Source organism: Abramis brama (genome assembly GCF_963993115.1).
Source record: "Abramis brama genome assembly, chromosome: 22".
Classification (NCBI taxonomy): domain Eukaryota; kingdom Metazoa; phylum Chordata; class Actinopteri; order Cypriniformes; family Leuciscidae; genus Abramis; species Abramis brama.
The window spans coordinates 24,497,749-24,515,266 of NC_139984.1; the positions used below are offsets into that span (position 1 = coordinate 24,497,749).

Consider the following 17,518-nt stretch of genomic DNA (forward strand, 5'->3'; position numbering starts at 1 on the left):
CTTGTTGGGAAATAATCATTACATTTATGGAGATTCAAATTCCTTTTTTTAACGCGAGATCCCTCATTTGTTCAGATCATTTGTGAGCTCTTGGAGAGGGAAGTGTTGTTGAGGGGTCTTTCATAAGAAGCTCTGATTAAGCTGATGGCTGTGTTTATATAGACAGCAGTGGGACGTGAAGAACGAAGGGAAGCAGATTGAGAAGAGAGTATGGCAGGAGGATCAAAGGCTGGTTTAATGCCCTTGGGTGGGGCTGTTCAAGGGACAGGGTGGACATATTAGGAAATATGGATAGATGGGTGGTGTGTTCACATGTTTGGCATATGGATTTGAGACTGTATTGGGACATACTGGGTGTTACTGACAGCGGATGTCCCTTGAGTTTAAATTTAGCTTGTCATCAACAAGCTCTGTCCCCTTTAAAGGGTTAGTTCTCCCAAGAATGAAAATTATGTCAGTAATTACTCACCCTCATGTTGTTCCACCCCCATAAGACTTTCGTTCATCTTCGAAACACATATTAAAATATTTTTGATGAAATCTGAAATGTAGGCTCACTATTGGCCAGCATCACACACAGGCCCACACAGAATAAAATGAATAGTTGAATAAAGTCGTTATTTTTGTGTGTTTTTTTGCGCACAAAAAGTATTCTCGACGCTTGATAAACTTATGGTTGAGCCACTGTAGTCACTTGGACTATTTTAACAATGTCTTTACTAACTTTTCTGGGGTGGCAGATATCGATTACATAGAAGCCTATGAAGGAGTGAGACAGCTCTCAGATTTCATCAAAAATATCTTAATTTGTGTTCCGAAGATGAACGAAAGTCTTACGGGGTTGGAACAACATGAGGGTGAGTAATTACTGACAGAATTTTCATTTTTTGGTGAACTATCCCTTTAAGAGCTTCTGTTCTCTCCTCACGACTGCACGTGAGTCTCCTGTCTAATATCTTTACAGCATTTCTACAGATTTACATCTTAAGAAAATCTCAAAAATATTTCTCAAAAAAAAAAAAAACTAAATTTATTTTTTTTTTCAATGAAGAAAATTAAACATTTTATTTCAACTAAGGCTTTTTACATGACTATTTTCATTACAATTTTGCACAATTTTGCAAAGATTTATTATTATTTTTTTCATATTATAATAATGAGAATGACATTTTTCCATTGCGTTAATGAGAATTCTCATGAAAATAATGTATTCAAGCCTAAGGGTCTACTAATAGGCTTCATTTTTCATTTTGGGTGATATATGACCCAGACAAGTTCCTGATAATTTTCATTTGATTCACACGTAAACAGTGCTTTAAAAGAAAAGCCTGATAGATCAAAGTCATGCACATAATGACAGACAGCACTCCAGTATTATTTACTTCATCAGGTGAACCCTGATCAAATCTCTAACCTGCAGTTAACCCTGGGCGTCTTACCTTGAGGTTCAAGGGGTTGACTATGTTGTGGGTGGTGCAGTTAACAGGCCCCTCTGTCGTGACCTCCAGTGGGTAAATGAACCTGTTACTTTGAAGTATCATGGGGCATCTGAGCTGAAGTTGAGTGTGACTGATGCGGCTCGGCCCGTTGTTCACCAACTGAGAGAGAGAGAGAGAGAGAGAGAGAGAGAGAGAGAGAGAGAGAGAGAGAGAGAGAGAGAGAGAGAGAGAGAGAAGAGAGAGAGAGAGAGAGATGAGTCAAGTGTATGTTGTCATAATAAACCCTCTATACCGCATTGGTTTAACATCAAGGTTGCGGCTTTGTTATTTTCATGATTACACGTACGCCATCACAACCACAGATTAAAGTCGTGCTCCACAGGTGTTTCTGTACTCTCTGGTCATCATAAAAGGATGACTTGATGCCTTGTGCTATTTCAGGACCTATGTCTAACTGTTGGAGATTCTCCATGACAACTTCTCTATGTACAAGTTGTTTGCATGACTCATCTGCAGAATCCTGGCAGAAAGTATGTATAAGGAAACCAAACTGCAAGCAGCAATTACAGCGGCACTCACTGACATTAAAAAAAAAAGATATATATGAAATGGACTTGAAATGAAATCCAATAAAAAAAATATAAGTTCAATTTATATTATTTTTTAATATTAAATAAAATAACCTAAAATAAAAAATAAAATTATGTATATGTATGTATATATATATATATATATATATATATATATATATATATATATATATATATATATATATATATGTGTATATATATATATATATATATATATATATATATATATATATATATGTGTATATATATATATATATATATATATATATATATATATATATATGTGTATATATATATATATATATATATATATATATATATATATATACACATATATATATATAAATTATGAAATAAAATTATTAAATGATTTGAAGTCTTAAAGGCAGGGTAGGTAGGACTTTATAAAAATAAAAGATCCAAATTTGTTAAAACTTTCTATATATATCAATACATAATTAAAATGTAAGAACTCTGAAAAAAAGAGTATAAAAATCAAGTGACTCTAGACCGTTTAATCTGTATTAAACACAGCTCATTATTTCGATTCGGGACGAATCAAAGGATTGGCTTAGGCGACTGTCACTCTCTCTCGCAACCATGGCAACCACCCTTTTGCCACGGGATCTGCCCACTTGCGCGCGCACGTTTGATTTGAGGAATTAAAGAGGCACGGAACCTAGGAATAGCAAAACAATGGCAGAGAAAGAGCAATCAAAATTCACATTACCGGCATGCAGTTAGTGAAGGCAAACAAGGCAAAAAAAGAAGACAGTACAAGAAAAGGTAATGAACAAAAAGTCTTTGGATAAACAAAGAAATAAAACGTGTGTCAATATCGGCGTAGCTTTCCAGCGACCACCCCGTCCTCGGCCTCTACTTCCTCAGACCCTAGTTGCACGCCACGGCCTCTTGCACGACCTCCTCTGCTTCGCCCTAAAATTATTTTTATTTTACAAAAGGACATTTTACAAACCTACATTTTGCGCATGTGCTCCTGCATGCACTTTTCCAGTCACAACACAGCAGTCAAAGGAGGACGCGCTGAAAACTGTAATGCTGTTCTCTTCCTTCATAACTCGTACTGAGAAGGTTTGAGTTGCAAAGGAATTTGTGACTGTTTCACCTGTTCAACCACATCAAAGTTTCGTAATTAGTAAGTCCGTGCTTTTTCTCTTTTTGTTCTTATGTGCTGAAGGGCTGCTGTGCCTTGGTGAAACGGTGTTTGTACGTGAAGAGCTCTTTTCCAAAACGCCATAAACCTAAAAAGCTGCCTCAAAGAACCAGCAAAAGTAATGATTATGAATGTGTAAAATATTGCAATAAGACATTTTAATTGTTTATTAATTTCTGTGTCGGCTGCAAAGATGAAGTTGACGATATTTGACTCGCGATCTTCGCAGTAGGCTAGTGAACGCATGCACCGGAGAAATGCACATTTATTAGGCTACATAGTTTTATTTTGTTTTGGATGGTTTTGTTTAGAACCAGATTTCTGTAAATATATTCCACATTTTTTAGGCCTGTGAGGCGAGGCTACGGTTCGGTTCACGATGATATAATCAGTTCAAGCACCTTATGTTGTGATTGATAGCCTATATTTACTTTATGTATTTAATCCAGGAATGAAAATATTAATGAATTAATGAAAAAAAAAAAATTAAAATTAAGATACAATTAATACAAAACGAAATTCGTTTTAAAGAAAGGCTTTGTGCTTTCTGTTTTGAGGTCTCTGTGAAAGTTTGAAAGTCTTAGTGCAGCTTTCAGAGCGCTCGCGTCCATAATGGAGAACTGTCAAGTAATATTGTTTTTTCCTCATAAATGCAAACACGAAAAATAAAAGACAAAAACTTTTTTAAAAAGACAAACCATAAATTAAAAAAAAAAAAAAAAAAGAAGATGGATTTATAGCGTTTTGGGGGAAAAAATGAATGGATTTATACCGTTTTGAAAATGTTTTTTTTTTTTTTTACTTTGAATTGATCATCAACAATATTGTTGTTTGATTTAATAATCACTGTTGCAAGAAGTGCCTAGTTAAGTTTTTTTTTTGTTTTTTTTGTAAGTGGAAAAAGTAGGGGCTGCCACAGATTCTGTTTAGTTAGCTCCTTTATTGTTTTTTTCTATAGCCTAGAATAATATAGGTCAAATGCAGCAAGTCAAAAGACCAACTGGACCTTCTTTGCCAGTTTGCTCACATTTCTTTGAAGGATGGCAAAAATATCGCCTGAATATCGATATCTAGATATTGGAAAAAAAAAAATCGAGATATTCATTTTTGTCAATATCTCCCACCCCTACATGCAGAACACCATATATGTTATGAATCTTACACGAAATTCATCTTCATCACAATGTAACTGATGGTAATGTAAAAAAGTGTATCAATGCAACCTGTTTTTAGCTTATATAACTAGCTCGTTAGCGAATCAAAAAATATATATTTTAAATTTACCAATATCAATATGCTAGCTTGATAGTGAGTACTAAAATACATCTTATTTGTTTATATTCATAAGCAATTAGCGTTAGATTTTTTTATTACATGTGATTCTGACATGATGTCACTACATGCACTGTGCTCCTTCCTCTCTGCTTGTCTCAGGTAAATAATGCGTCTTCAGCTCAGCGGTTGGAGTCACGCGTTCATGTGTTTTGGGGGCGTGGCTTTGGAAGGAGCCCAGAAGGGAGGGGGTGGAGTGAATGGAAATAATGAACTGTCTTTAAAACAGTCGTGAGAGGTCTACAGACACTCGATTTTTATACTTTCTTTTTCAGAGTACTTACATTTTAATTATGTATTGATATGTACATAAAGTTTAAACAAATTTGAAAAAGAAGTTTTTTAGACCATTCCTACCTACCCTGCCTTTAAGGTCAAAAAAGTAGAAGGGCAGACATTTTAAATCCTGCAAATGTAACTGCTAGTTTCTAGGCAGCCATACATCCCAAAATTTTACCATGGTGATTTATAGCCATTACTCTGGATTCCTATCAATGACAGGCCACTCTGGCTTCAAGTCCAACTGAAGGACTCAGACAAGGTCTTTACCTCGTAAGTGTGCTGGATGGAGGGTCCAACATCCTGTTCAACCATTACATTCTTGGTCAACTTCCAGTTCGGTGGGGGAAAGAAGACCTTGTCTGGTCTGGAAACACTGTAAAACGAGAGATAAAGAGAAAATGAGAAGGTGAGGGAACAGGGAGAGCTTCGTAGTGAGAGTTCCAGAAGAGCAATGGTCTTGTGAAGCACTTCTAAATGGGTTCTGCATGTGAACTCACCCCTGCAAAATAACATCAGACTGGACCACCACCTCCAGCTTGTAGGGGACGACTTCACTCTGGGAGTTATTCTCATTCTTACTGCAGATGGACAGATGGAGAGCTTAATAAAGAGCATATTTAAGGGCATGTGCAACTAACCTGACCGTATATTACAGATGCATGATATATCAGTGACCATAACAGTCTGATTTATTTTTTTAATAATATTTAAAAAAAACATATGGCCAGTATTAATTGTATTTTTAAATAAATCATTACATTAATTTATTTAATGTTGTCAATCATATATTTTTAAAATATTAATAAAAATGTGCATTTATTTTATTCCTTAAATATATACATGCATGTGTGTGTGGATTCATGTATACAAAATAATTAAACACAGTCCACACAAACTTCTATTTTGGATGCTATTAATCGCAATTAATCGTTTCACAGCCCTAATATGAAGAGTTCAGATGCAAAAGCCTCTATGTGCCATCTGAAATTTTCATCAAGAATGATCATTTTTATCAAGCTCGTAGTAATTTCACTTAAATGGCAATGAAAATTATTGCCATTTAAGTGAAATTATTGAACTTAAACATACGAGCTTGATAAAAATGATCTGAACTCTCAGATGCTGAACTGCATCTGAACTCTTCATATATATATATATATATATATACACGTATATATATATATATAGATTTCATATATACGTATACATTATATGAAATCTATCTATACAGTAGCAAGCATGGATAATATATATATATATATATATATATATTATCCATGCTTGCTACTGTATAGATTTTATTTACTGTACAGTATAATGTGAATGTTTATTTTCGAAAACAAATAAATAAATAAAAATAAGCTGTGTTTATTTGTGTATATTCTCAAGTTTCATACCTACGGATCTGTAGGTCAAACTGCACAAATTTGTGTGTGTCCTTGAGACGTGGTACTGTGAATCGCAGTCCGGCCCATAGCTGCAAAAATTTAAACAAAAAAATACATTTCTAAATCATATTATCCCATAAGGTAATGTGAACTTTATTCCTCCATTTATATTTATACACACACACACACACACACACACACACGTACATTTCATTCATCAGAAAATTTGAGCTAAAACGACCAAAAAATTAGAGAAAACACAAGCAATTTTTCATAAAGGAGCCAACAATATTTGTAATGTCACAATACTGAATTGCAGCTGTCCACAGATTACCCCAGAGAATTCTCTACAGCACACAGAACATACAAATCACCCATAATGCACTGTCTACCATAGCAACAGAATGGATGTTGATGTTGGTGGAATGTTTCTTTCCTGTACTCCATCCAAAAAACACAAGTGGAAACACTAAAATGTATCCTCTCTCATTCATCTTAGTGATGTCATGTTTAGCTGCACTGTCAAAAGCACTCCAGTTAGTTACTACCCTCATCCCTAAAGTGCTGAAGTCAACTACACAACCCCAGACTGCATGGGAGTTCCAGCCTCCCTTTTATAATTGTGGTTTTATGCTCCCACCGCACGCACACAAACTATATAAGACCCTATACGAGCGGCTCTTGTTTTCACTCTTCTCCATGCGTGAGAGTTTGCGTGTGGGTGTCCGTGCGCGTGGGGGTAGGTGTGATTTCTGAATATCTCATTAAATAAGATACGATTACAGATACAGACTAGTTGTTGCGAGGAACCTCTTTGGTGGTCCTGGAATCTAAAAATAATGACCTAAAATAACGTTAATAATAAAATTGCTGAATAAACCACCCAGATAACCTGCCTTGAACTAATGAGCAGTGTTGCTGCGCTGGCTGAAACATACAGAGGTGTCTGGAAACACATATTGACATGGAGCAGTTTGAACAATCATCCAATTATACTCCATCTCTGCAGACACATTAAAAAGCCATAAATCCCTCCATCTTCACACAGTGGCATTTTAGAAAGGGGAACTCCACTGTCTAAGAGGGTAGAGCCTAAATGACTGTCACTTCCTGCATCGCTGGTGGGAACTTCCTGCCTGTCCAAACTTGATCTAACACAGCCCTTAACAAGACCCCCGGACAGCACTACGAGCTGACTAACAGGTTAGGTGACTAATAAAGGTTACATGACTAACAGGACACACAATTATGGTTGCTAGAGGTCTGGATTTTATTTGGTAGAATGCTAGTTGTCAGTAATCAGAATTGCCACTTTTCCAGATGTTTTTGATTACTGGATAAGGATAACTGGATTGTTAAAAAATAATTTTATAGAAATTGCACACACAAAAAGCAATTTCTAGCCAAGGAAAAATGTTATAGTTGAGAATAAATAACTATATTTTACTATATATATATAACTATATAACTATAACTATATAACTATATAACTATATATATATATATATATATATATATATATATATATAAAACTATATAAAACTATATAACTATATATATATATATATATATATATATATAACTATATAAAACTATATATATATATATATAACTATATAAAACTATATATATATATATATATATATATATATATATATAACTAATATATATATATATATATAGTTAAATATAGTTATTTATTCTCAACTATAACATTTTTCCTTGGCTAGAAATTGCTTTTTGTGTGTGCAATTTCTATAAAATTATTTTTTAACAATCCAGTTATCCTTATCCAGTAATCAAAAACATCTGGAAAAGTGGCAATTCTGATTACTGACAACTAGCATTCTACCAAATAAAATCCAGACCTCCAGCAACCATAATTGTGTGTCCTGTTAGTCATGTAACCTTTATTAGTCACCTAACCTGTTAGTCAGCTCGTAGTGCTGTCCGGGGGTCTTGTTAAGGGCTGTTATCTATCTAAAGGCTTGTTATCTATCTATCTATGACAACATTAGATTCTACACATTTCCATGACTGTCAAAATAACAATTTTACAATTTTCAGACACACTGGGAAATTAATAACATTCAGTCGCATTTGATAAAAGGTGCTTTTTCAATAACAACGTGAAACCTCAAGTCACTCTAGTGTGTAAACACACACAAACAGAAAGAAGAGTGTAAGTGTGCTTACGCTGGTGCCTGATTTCATGGGGTTCCCCAGGTCACAGCTAAGGTAACGGGTCTGATTCTCCGTCTCATAACTGCAGGTCAGCTGGGTCAGACTCTGTCCAGAGAAATAGAGAAAAAGACCAGTCATTTCGGAAAACACACACACACACACCATACTCCTGACTCATGTCTTGACTGTTTAGACCAGTTCTGGTACTAATGTTGAATGTTACATGTTTGCTCTAAATTATCCTCAGGGATGAAAATATGTTCAAGTAATTCATTAAAACTGGTGTAAGCCCTTTTTGATGCCCATGATCCTCTTGTGAGAGACACTCCTTCCTTGAATAGTCATCTATATATATTCATGTATAAAGACCCATTTATTCTGTGTAAGAAAATAATAGTTTTATATTCGAAAGACATGTTGTTTACCAAATCAAATAATTGATAACTTTATTGTCATTGTACTAAAGCAAAAATAATTATTCAAATTGTTACAATATTTTATTTGAACATTTGAATTTATTACATTTTATCATTTCCCTAACCACCAGTTTGAAAACCACCGCATTAAAACACCGACCGCTGTCAAGTTTTGCCTCACTACGGGATTTCTCATCACATGTCTTCATTAATAAAAAACACATCTTTTCTTGAGTATCAAAGTAACAGAACAAAGGTCTTTCTCAGCTGAAATGCTGAACACATGTAGGAGTTAATGGACGGGATCTGGCACACGTCCGTGTAATAGGCAGCACCTGGAGGGAGGGTCTCCATATCTCACCTCATTATTGCGGGCTATTCCGCTGTAGTCGGCCTCTGGTGGCAAGACCACATACAGCTCGGCTTCATAAGCTCCGCCTCCATCGTTCTTCGCGTTGAAAGTCAGGGTCAGAGAGTTGTCATCGCCCATGTACACTTCCTTCCTGTCCCTGCAGTACCCAAAACACGAACAAAACATTAAACTCTTGCCTTGGCAGCTAATTTACCTTCTATAGGGTCTGGGTCTTCTATAGAGTTTATCAAGTGCTGATTTGATCTTAGAGCAATAGTACAAACGTTGTGGGAGGAGTTATTGGCCAATGTTTATTTATACAGGTTCAAATCTCTAACCCAGAATATAAGCAATTGCTTTAGTATTTTAACAAGCACCAATTAATCAATTAAAAAGTAGATAGATAGATATGCACCTCCATTTTGAAATTTTGTTGTAAAGTATAAACCATGGATGAAATTACCATTCAAAAGTTTGGGGTCGGTATGATTAAAAAAAAAAAAAAGTGAAATAAGTTTATTATGCTCACCAAGGCTGCATTTATCTGATCAAAAATACAGTAAAAGATGTAGAATATTATTGCATCTAAAATACCTGTTTTCTATTTGAAAATATTTTAAAATGTAATTTATTCCAGTGATGGCAAAGCTGAATTTTCAGCATCATTACTCCAGTCTTCAGTGTCACATGATCCTTCAGAAATCATTCTAATATGCTGATTTGGTGCACAAAAAACATGTCTTATTATTATTATCAATGTAAAAAAAAAAACAGTTGTGCTGCATAAATATTTTGTGAAACCATGATACATTTTCTTCAGGATTTTTTAATGAACAAAGTTCATAATAGAAATCTCCTGTAACATAATAAATGTGTTATTTTTGATCAATCCGTGCTGAATAAAAGCATTAATTTCTTTCAGAAAAGAAAGTGTAATTCTGCTGATCCAGCGGTGAAAAATCACCCAACTCTTTCCAACAGGAAGCCCTTCCTCCTGCATTACACACACATTTCCTATTAAAACCCCTAATTTCCATTGTAGCAATAAAGTTCAACATGCAACGACAAAGACTGTGAAACATTCCGCAAAGTTCCCTTTTTCTATTCCTACATGTTCCCTCTCTCTCTCTCTCCCACCCCCCCCCCCCTTTCTTTTCTCTCTACATCTCAGACACAATGAGAAATTCCATGCGAGGGCCACACAGACGCTTCCAATTACCGCCTGGCCTCGTAAAGCCATGCTGGGGAAGCGGCACATACTGAATTCAAACACTGGCACTCGGCTGGCGGGAGACTCCAACCTACATGGAAGCCGTCGCTTGCTGCACTTTCATAACAAACCCCTTCAGATGGCACATATGAGGTTGGGGTCATATCACAAGAAGGTCAAGATTTACATTCAATTGCTAATCAAAATAAATATCACGATCCTCACAACAAATTAACACCAGTGAGCTCTAATAATCACATGGAAGTGATTCTGTGCAAAAAGTTAATTTGAGTGAAACGGAGAACTTGGCTGGGTTTCCTCAACATGGACCTGGGAAGCAGATGCTGACAGTGGTACCAAAGATAAGCCATGTTGTCCCAGGCATTCTCTGGGAAGCTGTCTAGATGTAGTTTCACATTTTCTCCTAAAGAATAACCCCTCCAGTGAATTTCCAAGTCGTAATATTCCCTCTGCTTGTTGAATGTCAAGATAATCCAAATCACTCTGCGGAGAGAATTAATGCCCTACGCAGTTTCGTAAATACGTGACCTAAGACAAATGCAACAAATCTGTAATGTTTTTGGTAAGGCGCATTTTTTGCGGTCGAAGAATAACAGCAAATGCAAACAAATCTATGTATAAAAGACAGAGAAAATACCCACAGATTTCACAAATCAACTGCAGGGAACTGCCATCGTAACTGCAGAGAAAAGGGGGCCGTGGAGATGTCCAAGTCCAATTACTCATTTCTCAAGCCTAAAATTGTTCTACTTTATATGCGTTTCTGCAAACTTTGCAACAAGCAAACTAAACCCCAGGCCTTTATTGATTTTTTTCCATTTCTTGCTAATCAGCTTACCCGTGCACGGAGAGTTTCAGGTCAGGGACGCAAATGTTGTCCTCTCCACAGTCCAATAAAATCTGGGCCTAGAGCAGAAGCCAGAAAAAAGTCAAGGTCAGTTACTTAATGTCAGAGAGAGATTATTGTATTGTCAATTTGCAACCCATTTTACTTTTGTAATGTGACTTATTTCTGAGTGAAACAAGGTATTACATGAAAAAAAAGGACCTGATTTGGTCTTTCAGAAATTGTTTGGATGATGAATATTGGGCAACCAGAATGAAGTCAGGCTGCAGGGTTGCCAGGTCTGCGTAACAAAACTATCCCAAAGTTTAATCAAAGTAGCCCAAAACTAGCCCAGTGACCCTTCCCCAAATATTAAAACTCAAAATATGCCACTCCCATACCTAGAATGCATATTTTACAGTTACTGTATGCGTTATACACAATTCAACTTGAAAATCACTATATAGCAATAATCAAACGCTGTTTTAAGTCTGTTAAAAGTCAGTGCCCTATCAGTGCCCTTCCTCACAAAACTCATTATCTAGCACAGTTGTATCACTGTTAGAATGTAACATGCAAAATGGGTAAAATATCTCAATACAAGCATTTCAGTCAAATAAACCTTTATCTGAATAAAAAATTATTATTTTTTTCCAACTTTGAATTTGGCATAATCTTTATTATTATAACTATTATTATTGTAGAAAAAATAAAAATAATCAATACATAGGGTCCATTTCAATTCCATGTTGACTTTAAAGTTAAAAGTAGAAACTTATTCATTCATTTATTAAGATTGAGATCAAAAAAAAAAAAAAAAAAAAAAAAAGATTCTCAAGCTCGATTTTTTCCCTCATCGGACACAGAATGACTCCAATGTCATTCAAACAGGCATATAATACAAATCCTATAACCAATAATGCAATTAAACATCTTTGCATTGGTAAACATCACTTCTCAGCCGCCTGAAATAACAAGTTTTAGAATAGTAAACAACGCTGAATGAATTCTGGGCTGAAGAGCAGATGTGTATTGGCTTCAAAAAATGTATAGAACTTATTTAAAGGAATAAAGAGCTATGGCTGTTCTATCTGCCACCAACATCCACATCAGAGGCTGCCACCCCTAAACCGCATGCTAGCTGCACGCGACACCACCCAACTCTCACCACACACACAAATATATCCCAAAGCACACACACACATTAATGAGAGAGAATCCATATCCATATACAATTTATGAATGAATCTAAAACATCAAGAAAAGGGGAAAGTCGTGCCACGGCTAATTGCTACCACCTGATGCCGTATTTCCAACATGTGCGAGGATGACGCAACATGACGATGAGGATAAAAAAATAGAATGGGAGATTAGAAAGGGCGAAGTGGCTTCCCTGTAATCAGCAATCGCCGAGCTCTAATTACAACCCACCCCTTTCCACAACTCTGAACCTCCTGGAGAGGGTTGTTTGGGTTTCACTGCAGCAACCAAACAATTCGAAGACCAAGAGGAGATACAAGAGAAGGTCACATGTGCATATGTCCAAGCCGACCCTCAGCCAAAACCACCATCAAGTGTTTACGGAAGTGTCAGGGTCCGCAAACAGCATGACTGGGTCAGCAAACTGGAGGGCGCCAAGCGAGATCACTCACAACATTTATCAAAGGAGGTCCGAAACATCTCTCATCAAAAGGCAAGACGAATATGGAGCCTCACATTAATGGTCCCATGCAAATAAAAACCACATACAAGCTTTTTGTCAGATCTATTCATTTATTCCATTAATTCTTGAAAAGAAAAGCCTTAGAAGTTCGGCATAATCTCTTATTTTTTATTAGGAAAATATGATTTAATAAAGAAGTATTTTATTATGCTGTATAAATGTAATTATTATATAAATATCCATAATGTTTTAGAGTAATTAATATTAATAATTGATTTTAATAATATTGTTGTTACCACAGTATATTTTTATAGAGTATAAATATTGTAAATAGGTTACCAACAATATTTGTATTTATACTCTATAAAAATATATTGTGGTTACAACAACAACATTTTTTTTGTTAAGTACTAAGTTAAGTACTCTAAAACATTGTGGATATTTATATAATGTTTATACTCTATAAAAAATGATTGCGGTAACAACAACAATAATAATAATAATAATGATAATTATATTTTTTACTATATAATTATATCCACATTATTTTAAAGTAAATAAAAATAAAATAATATATTTTATATATATATATATATATATATATATATATATTTTTTTTTTTTTTTTTTTTTTTTTTTTTTTCACAGTATTTTTGTTAAACATATGCAATATTCATAATAATAGTGTAATATTATTAATAGTACTCCTAATAATAATTATTATAAATAATAATAAATGATTAGAAAATGATATTTTTATAGTATAAAATTGTTTAATTGAAAACAGTTTAACAGTTTATGTTTATTTTTTTAAATCATATGAAACCAACATGAAAAAGAATTTTCCTTTTGATTATCATGGATACACTTCCACTTGGCCCAAATAAGCGAACGTTTTAGAAGATCGCTCCATCTGCAATGTTTCCAAGATCTCTGATTAGAATGACCATATGCAGAAACACAGCGGCCCATGTGTTCGGCACAGTCTCAATGACTACCGAGAGAAAACTGCCACCCAAAACGTTAAACCTAAACAGACGGCATATGGCCTGTGAGGGCCCGCCCGGAAAAAAAACACAAATCTATTAACCCTTTATACACACAAACACCTCTACGGTGGAGTTTCCACAATGCCCAGAGAGCTTCTCCTGGTGGGACAGTGAAAAGTTCTCCGCTGTACACGCTACACATTTCCTCCGGCTCTCAAACGGCTTTCCAGACAATTTGGAGAACATCCCAGATGTATGTTTTGATAATCTCATCATGAAGGGAGAGAAGAACACACCGCACCATGCGATACTCCTGCAAAGCATTGTGGGATATCTGCAGCAGCAAATATACGTACTTTCTGTTCGATGAGCTCCGCCGTCTGGTAGTTGAGGATGGGCCGCAGGCCGTGTCTGTCTGCCGCGGATTGAGGGTTCAGGCTGAAGTTGAGCGCAACGAAGATGGGAGACAACTTATCCCTGAAGTCCTTCTCATCCTACACTCCGAGGAAAACAGAGTGGGAGTTTGTGAGAAAGGTCAGAAAGCAGGATGAAATGACACCCTTAATCCCTCGCTGCATGTTTTTGTGTGTTGCCACACTTAACTTCACTTATAACACTTATCTTGTACTAATAAAAAAAATAAAAAAAATAAATCACTTTAACGGTGTAGGTCATTTTTCCACAGCAAATTTCCATTGGTTAACCCCACCTACTCTTAATTCTCATTGGCTCACAATCTCCTTGCTTATAAAATGTACATTAAACAACAAATATCTTCTGAATGCCACATTAGGACATGATTACATGCCTAAATTTAATATATTAGCAATAGTAGGAGTGTCACAACACATCGCAATGCAAAAATGCAACAATATATATCGTGGATGAAAACAATATGCATCATGTATAGAAATGAAAGATTTAATTTAGCATCAAATATGGCAATGCCACATCAAATATGGTAATCCCAGAAGGAAAAAATACCAAAAAAATAATAATATGGTAATCAATGGGGGGCGAGATCTGCTTTCCATTCTTCCAAATATCTTCCATTGTGTTCAGCAGAACAAAGAAATTCATTCAGTATACATTGGAACAACTTGAGGGTGAGTAAATGATGACAGAATTGTAATTTTTGGGTGAACTATCCCTTTAAGTTGTTGAGAGTATTGTATCGTGAGATCAGTATTGTGTATCGAACCGAAACATGACATAAGTGTATTGTTATATTTCTAGTAATACCAGTAAGTTTTGTAAGTAAAACTCACCCGCAAGTAGATCTTAGTGTCGCTGCAGACTCTGCCTCCATTTGGCACAGTCATAGTCCTCTTCTGTGTGGGAAGATGGGTGTCTAAAAACAGAGCTCTCCGTATGGACCCCTTCTGCTGCTGCTTCAGACGGTCCAGCTGAACTTCAACGTTAAACTCTACAACACAGGCCCATTAACAGATATATTTAGAAGTCTTTTGGGCACAGCGCTTTTAAGTATTGGCTCCACACACAGGTGCAGGACGGCGCCATGCTGACACGGCACTAAATCTCAAAGCCAATTGGTCAGATCAGAACTTTCTGCTTTGGCAAGAGTGGAAAGTTCTCCCAAACATTTAGGTTTTATCATCATCCAAAACCTGAAGAGAAAGACTCTAAGAAAAGCCATAATGCTTTTGATGGGCATGAAGGAATGTGCATGCCATTCAGATGTATGTTGGGCACCTGTGCTCAGTTATCTGAGTGTGTGTAGGTGTTATTCTTCACACATAGTCTAGGCCTAATGCCAGGGCATATGGTGGTGTCATTAGCCCGGGGGGAATAGAGGTATGGAAGGCATTTTCTGCCAATTTTAAATAAACCAATTAAAACCAAAACTAAAACCAGATTAACTATTTAATTATAGAAAACTGCATGCAAAATATGTGACAAAATTGAAAATTAAATTAAATGATTTTTAAGGTGACAATGCATCATCCCTGTCAAATTGAAAAATAAAACGCAATTGGTGATTTGACAGGGATGATGCATTGTCACTGTTTCAATTTTGTCACATATTTTGCATAGAGTTTTCTATAACGAAATTGTTAATCTGGTTTAAGTTTTCATTTTTATTATTTAATTGATTTATTTAAAATTGGCATAAAATGCCTTCCATATAGAGGTAAGCAATTACTGAATAAATACATTGTAAAGGTTGCGTATGGACAAAGATATGCTTATGGATGGGATGGGAAACAGAAATATTAAGCAAAGCTCTGCAAAAAAAACATTTATTTTAGGTTGTGAAGAAATTAAGCAAAAATTGAACCTGGAATACATTTCCACTGCAATGCTTGGGTGTTGCAGGTGGTTGCTTATCTAAAAAGGAATATTATTAAGATCTCTTTGCAAAGGGGATCCTACAGGTATGTAAACGGGAGCAGATGTGGCTTACCGAGATCTTTTGGTAGGTGCTTCCCATTGGCTGTTAGGCAAAAGCTCAGGTTGACACTGTAAGAAGCACAGCAGACAAATGATGAGAGATGAAGTGGACTTATTACAATGAGGCACATTGTTTGCATCGCTTTGGCTATGAAATATTTGCTATTATCATTTCCTCAGGCCAAATGGCTTGACAGCTTGAAGAAAGGAAGGGAGGAAAGGTGATTTAACTGATGTAATGTACCCTTCAAAAGTTTGGAGTCGGTACGATTTTTTCATGTTTTTGAAAAAAGTCACTTATGCTCACTAAGTGTGCATTTAATTGATCAAAAATACAGTAAAAAACTATAATATTGTGACATATTATTACATTTAAATTTATTAAATATTTCAATTCATTCCAGCATTTTTCCGCATCATTACTCCAGTCTTCAGTGCCACATGATCCTTCAGAAATGATTTTAATATGCTGATTTGCTGCTCAAGAAATATTTCTATTTATTGAGCTGCTTAATATTTTTGCGGAAACTGTGATACATTTTTGTCAGGATTCTTTGATGAATAGTAATTTGTTATTTAAAAAGTTATTTATTTGAAATAGAAATCTTTTGCAATATTACAATATTATAAATGTCTTTAGTTTTAGTTTTGATAAATTGAATACATCCTTGCTAAATAAAAGTATTCATTTAAAAAAACTGACCCCAAAGAATAGATGATTATCTAATTAAGTTATTAGAAATGTATCCATCTATTCGAGAGTAATAAATGATGGTGCAACTGAAAGCAAGCAAGAAAGAAAAAAATGATTTTTTTTGAACGACAGTTCAATGAAAGAATGAAAACCTTTTAAAAAAGGATTGAAAAAGTTAACAAGTTTAAAAAAGGTCTGAAAAAGTTTAAAAAAGTCAAGTTTCCCAAAAAAAGAGAGAAATAGTAACAAAGGAAAGGATACTATAACAAAGGAAAGGATGCTATAATAAAGATATAAGAATAAAAAGGATACACAAAACAAAGAACACAAAAGAAACAAGATTCAGAAGGGTGAAAAGAGTGAAAGAGTGAAGAAAAAAAGAAAAATCACAATCCAGGCTACTTCTGACCTGTGCAATAAACGCAGTGTGTTCCCATGTGTGTTTCTAAGCCTCAGTGTATGTGTGTGCGCACGTGTGTGTGTGTGTGTGCGCAGCTCAGTGCGTCCTGATGTTTCCCAGCTGTTCCACCACTTAACAATATCTCAT

The 17,518-nt window shown here is 35.3% G+C and overlaps 1 protein-coding gene across 1 annotated transcript in view; it reads right to left on the reverse strand.

Moving 5' to 3' along the window:
* The window catches only part of itga5 (integrin, alpha 5 (fibronectin receptor, alpha polypeptide)), a 55,036-nt gene that overhangs the window by 9,070 nt on the left and 28,448 nt on the right, over nucleotides 1-17,518 (reverse strand). The window contains exons 16-25 of the mRNA XM_084098198.1: nucleotides 16,291-16,346; nucleotides 15,134-15,291; nucleotides 14,222-14,359; nucleotides 11,227-11,294; nucleotides 9,167-9,314; nucleotides 8,402-8,494; nucleotides 6,215-6,294; nucleotides 5,315-5,395; nucleotides 5,085-5,190; nucleotides 1,440-1,598 (exon numbers count right to left, since the gene is read on the reverse strand). Coding sequence (XP_083954324.1) covers nucleotides 1,440-1,598; nucleotides 5,085-5,190; nucleotides 5,315-5,395; nucleotides 6,215-6,294; nucleotides 8,402-8,494; nucleotides 9,167-9,314; nucleotides 11,227-11,294; nucleotides 14,222-14,359; nucleotides 15,134-15,291; nucleotides 16,291-16,346 — 1,087 coding nt within the window. The remainder of the gene's footprint in view (nucleotides 1-1,439; nucleotides 1,599-5,084; nucleotides 5,191-5,314; nucleotides 5,396-6,214; nucleotides 6,295-8,401; nucleotides 8,495-9,166; nucleotides 9,315-11,226; nucleotides 11,295-14,221; nucleotides 14,360-15,133; nucleotides 15,292-16,290; nucleotides 16,347-17,518) is intronic.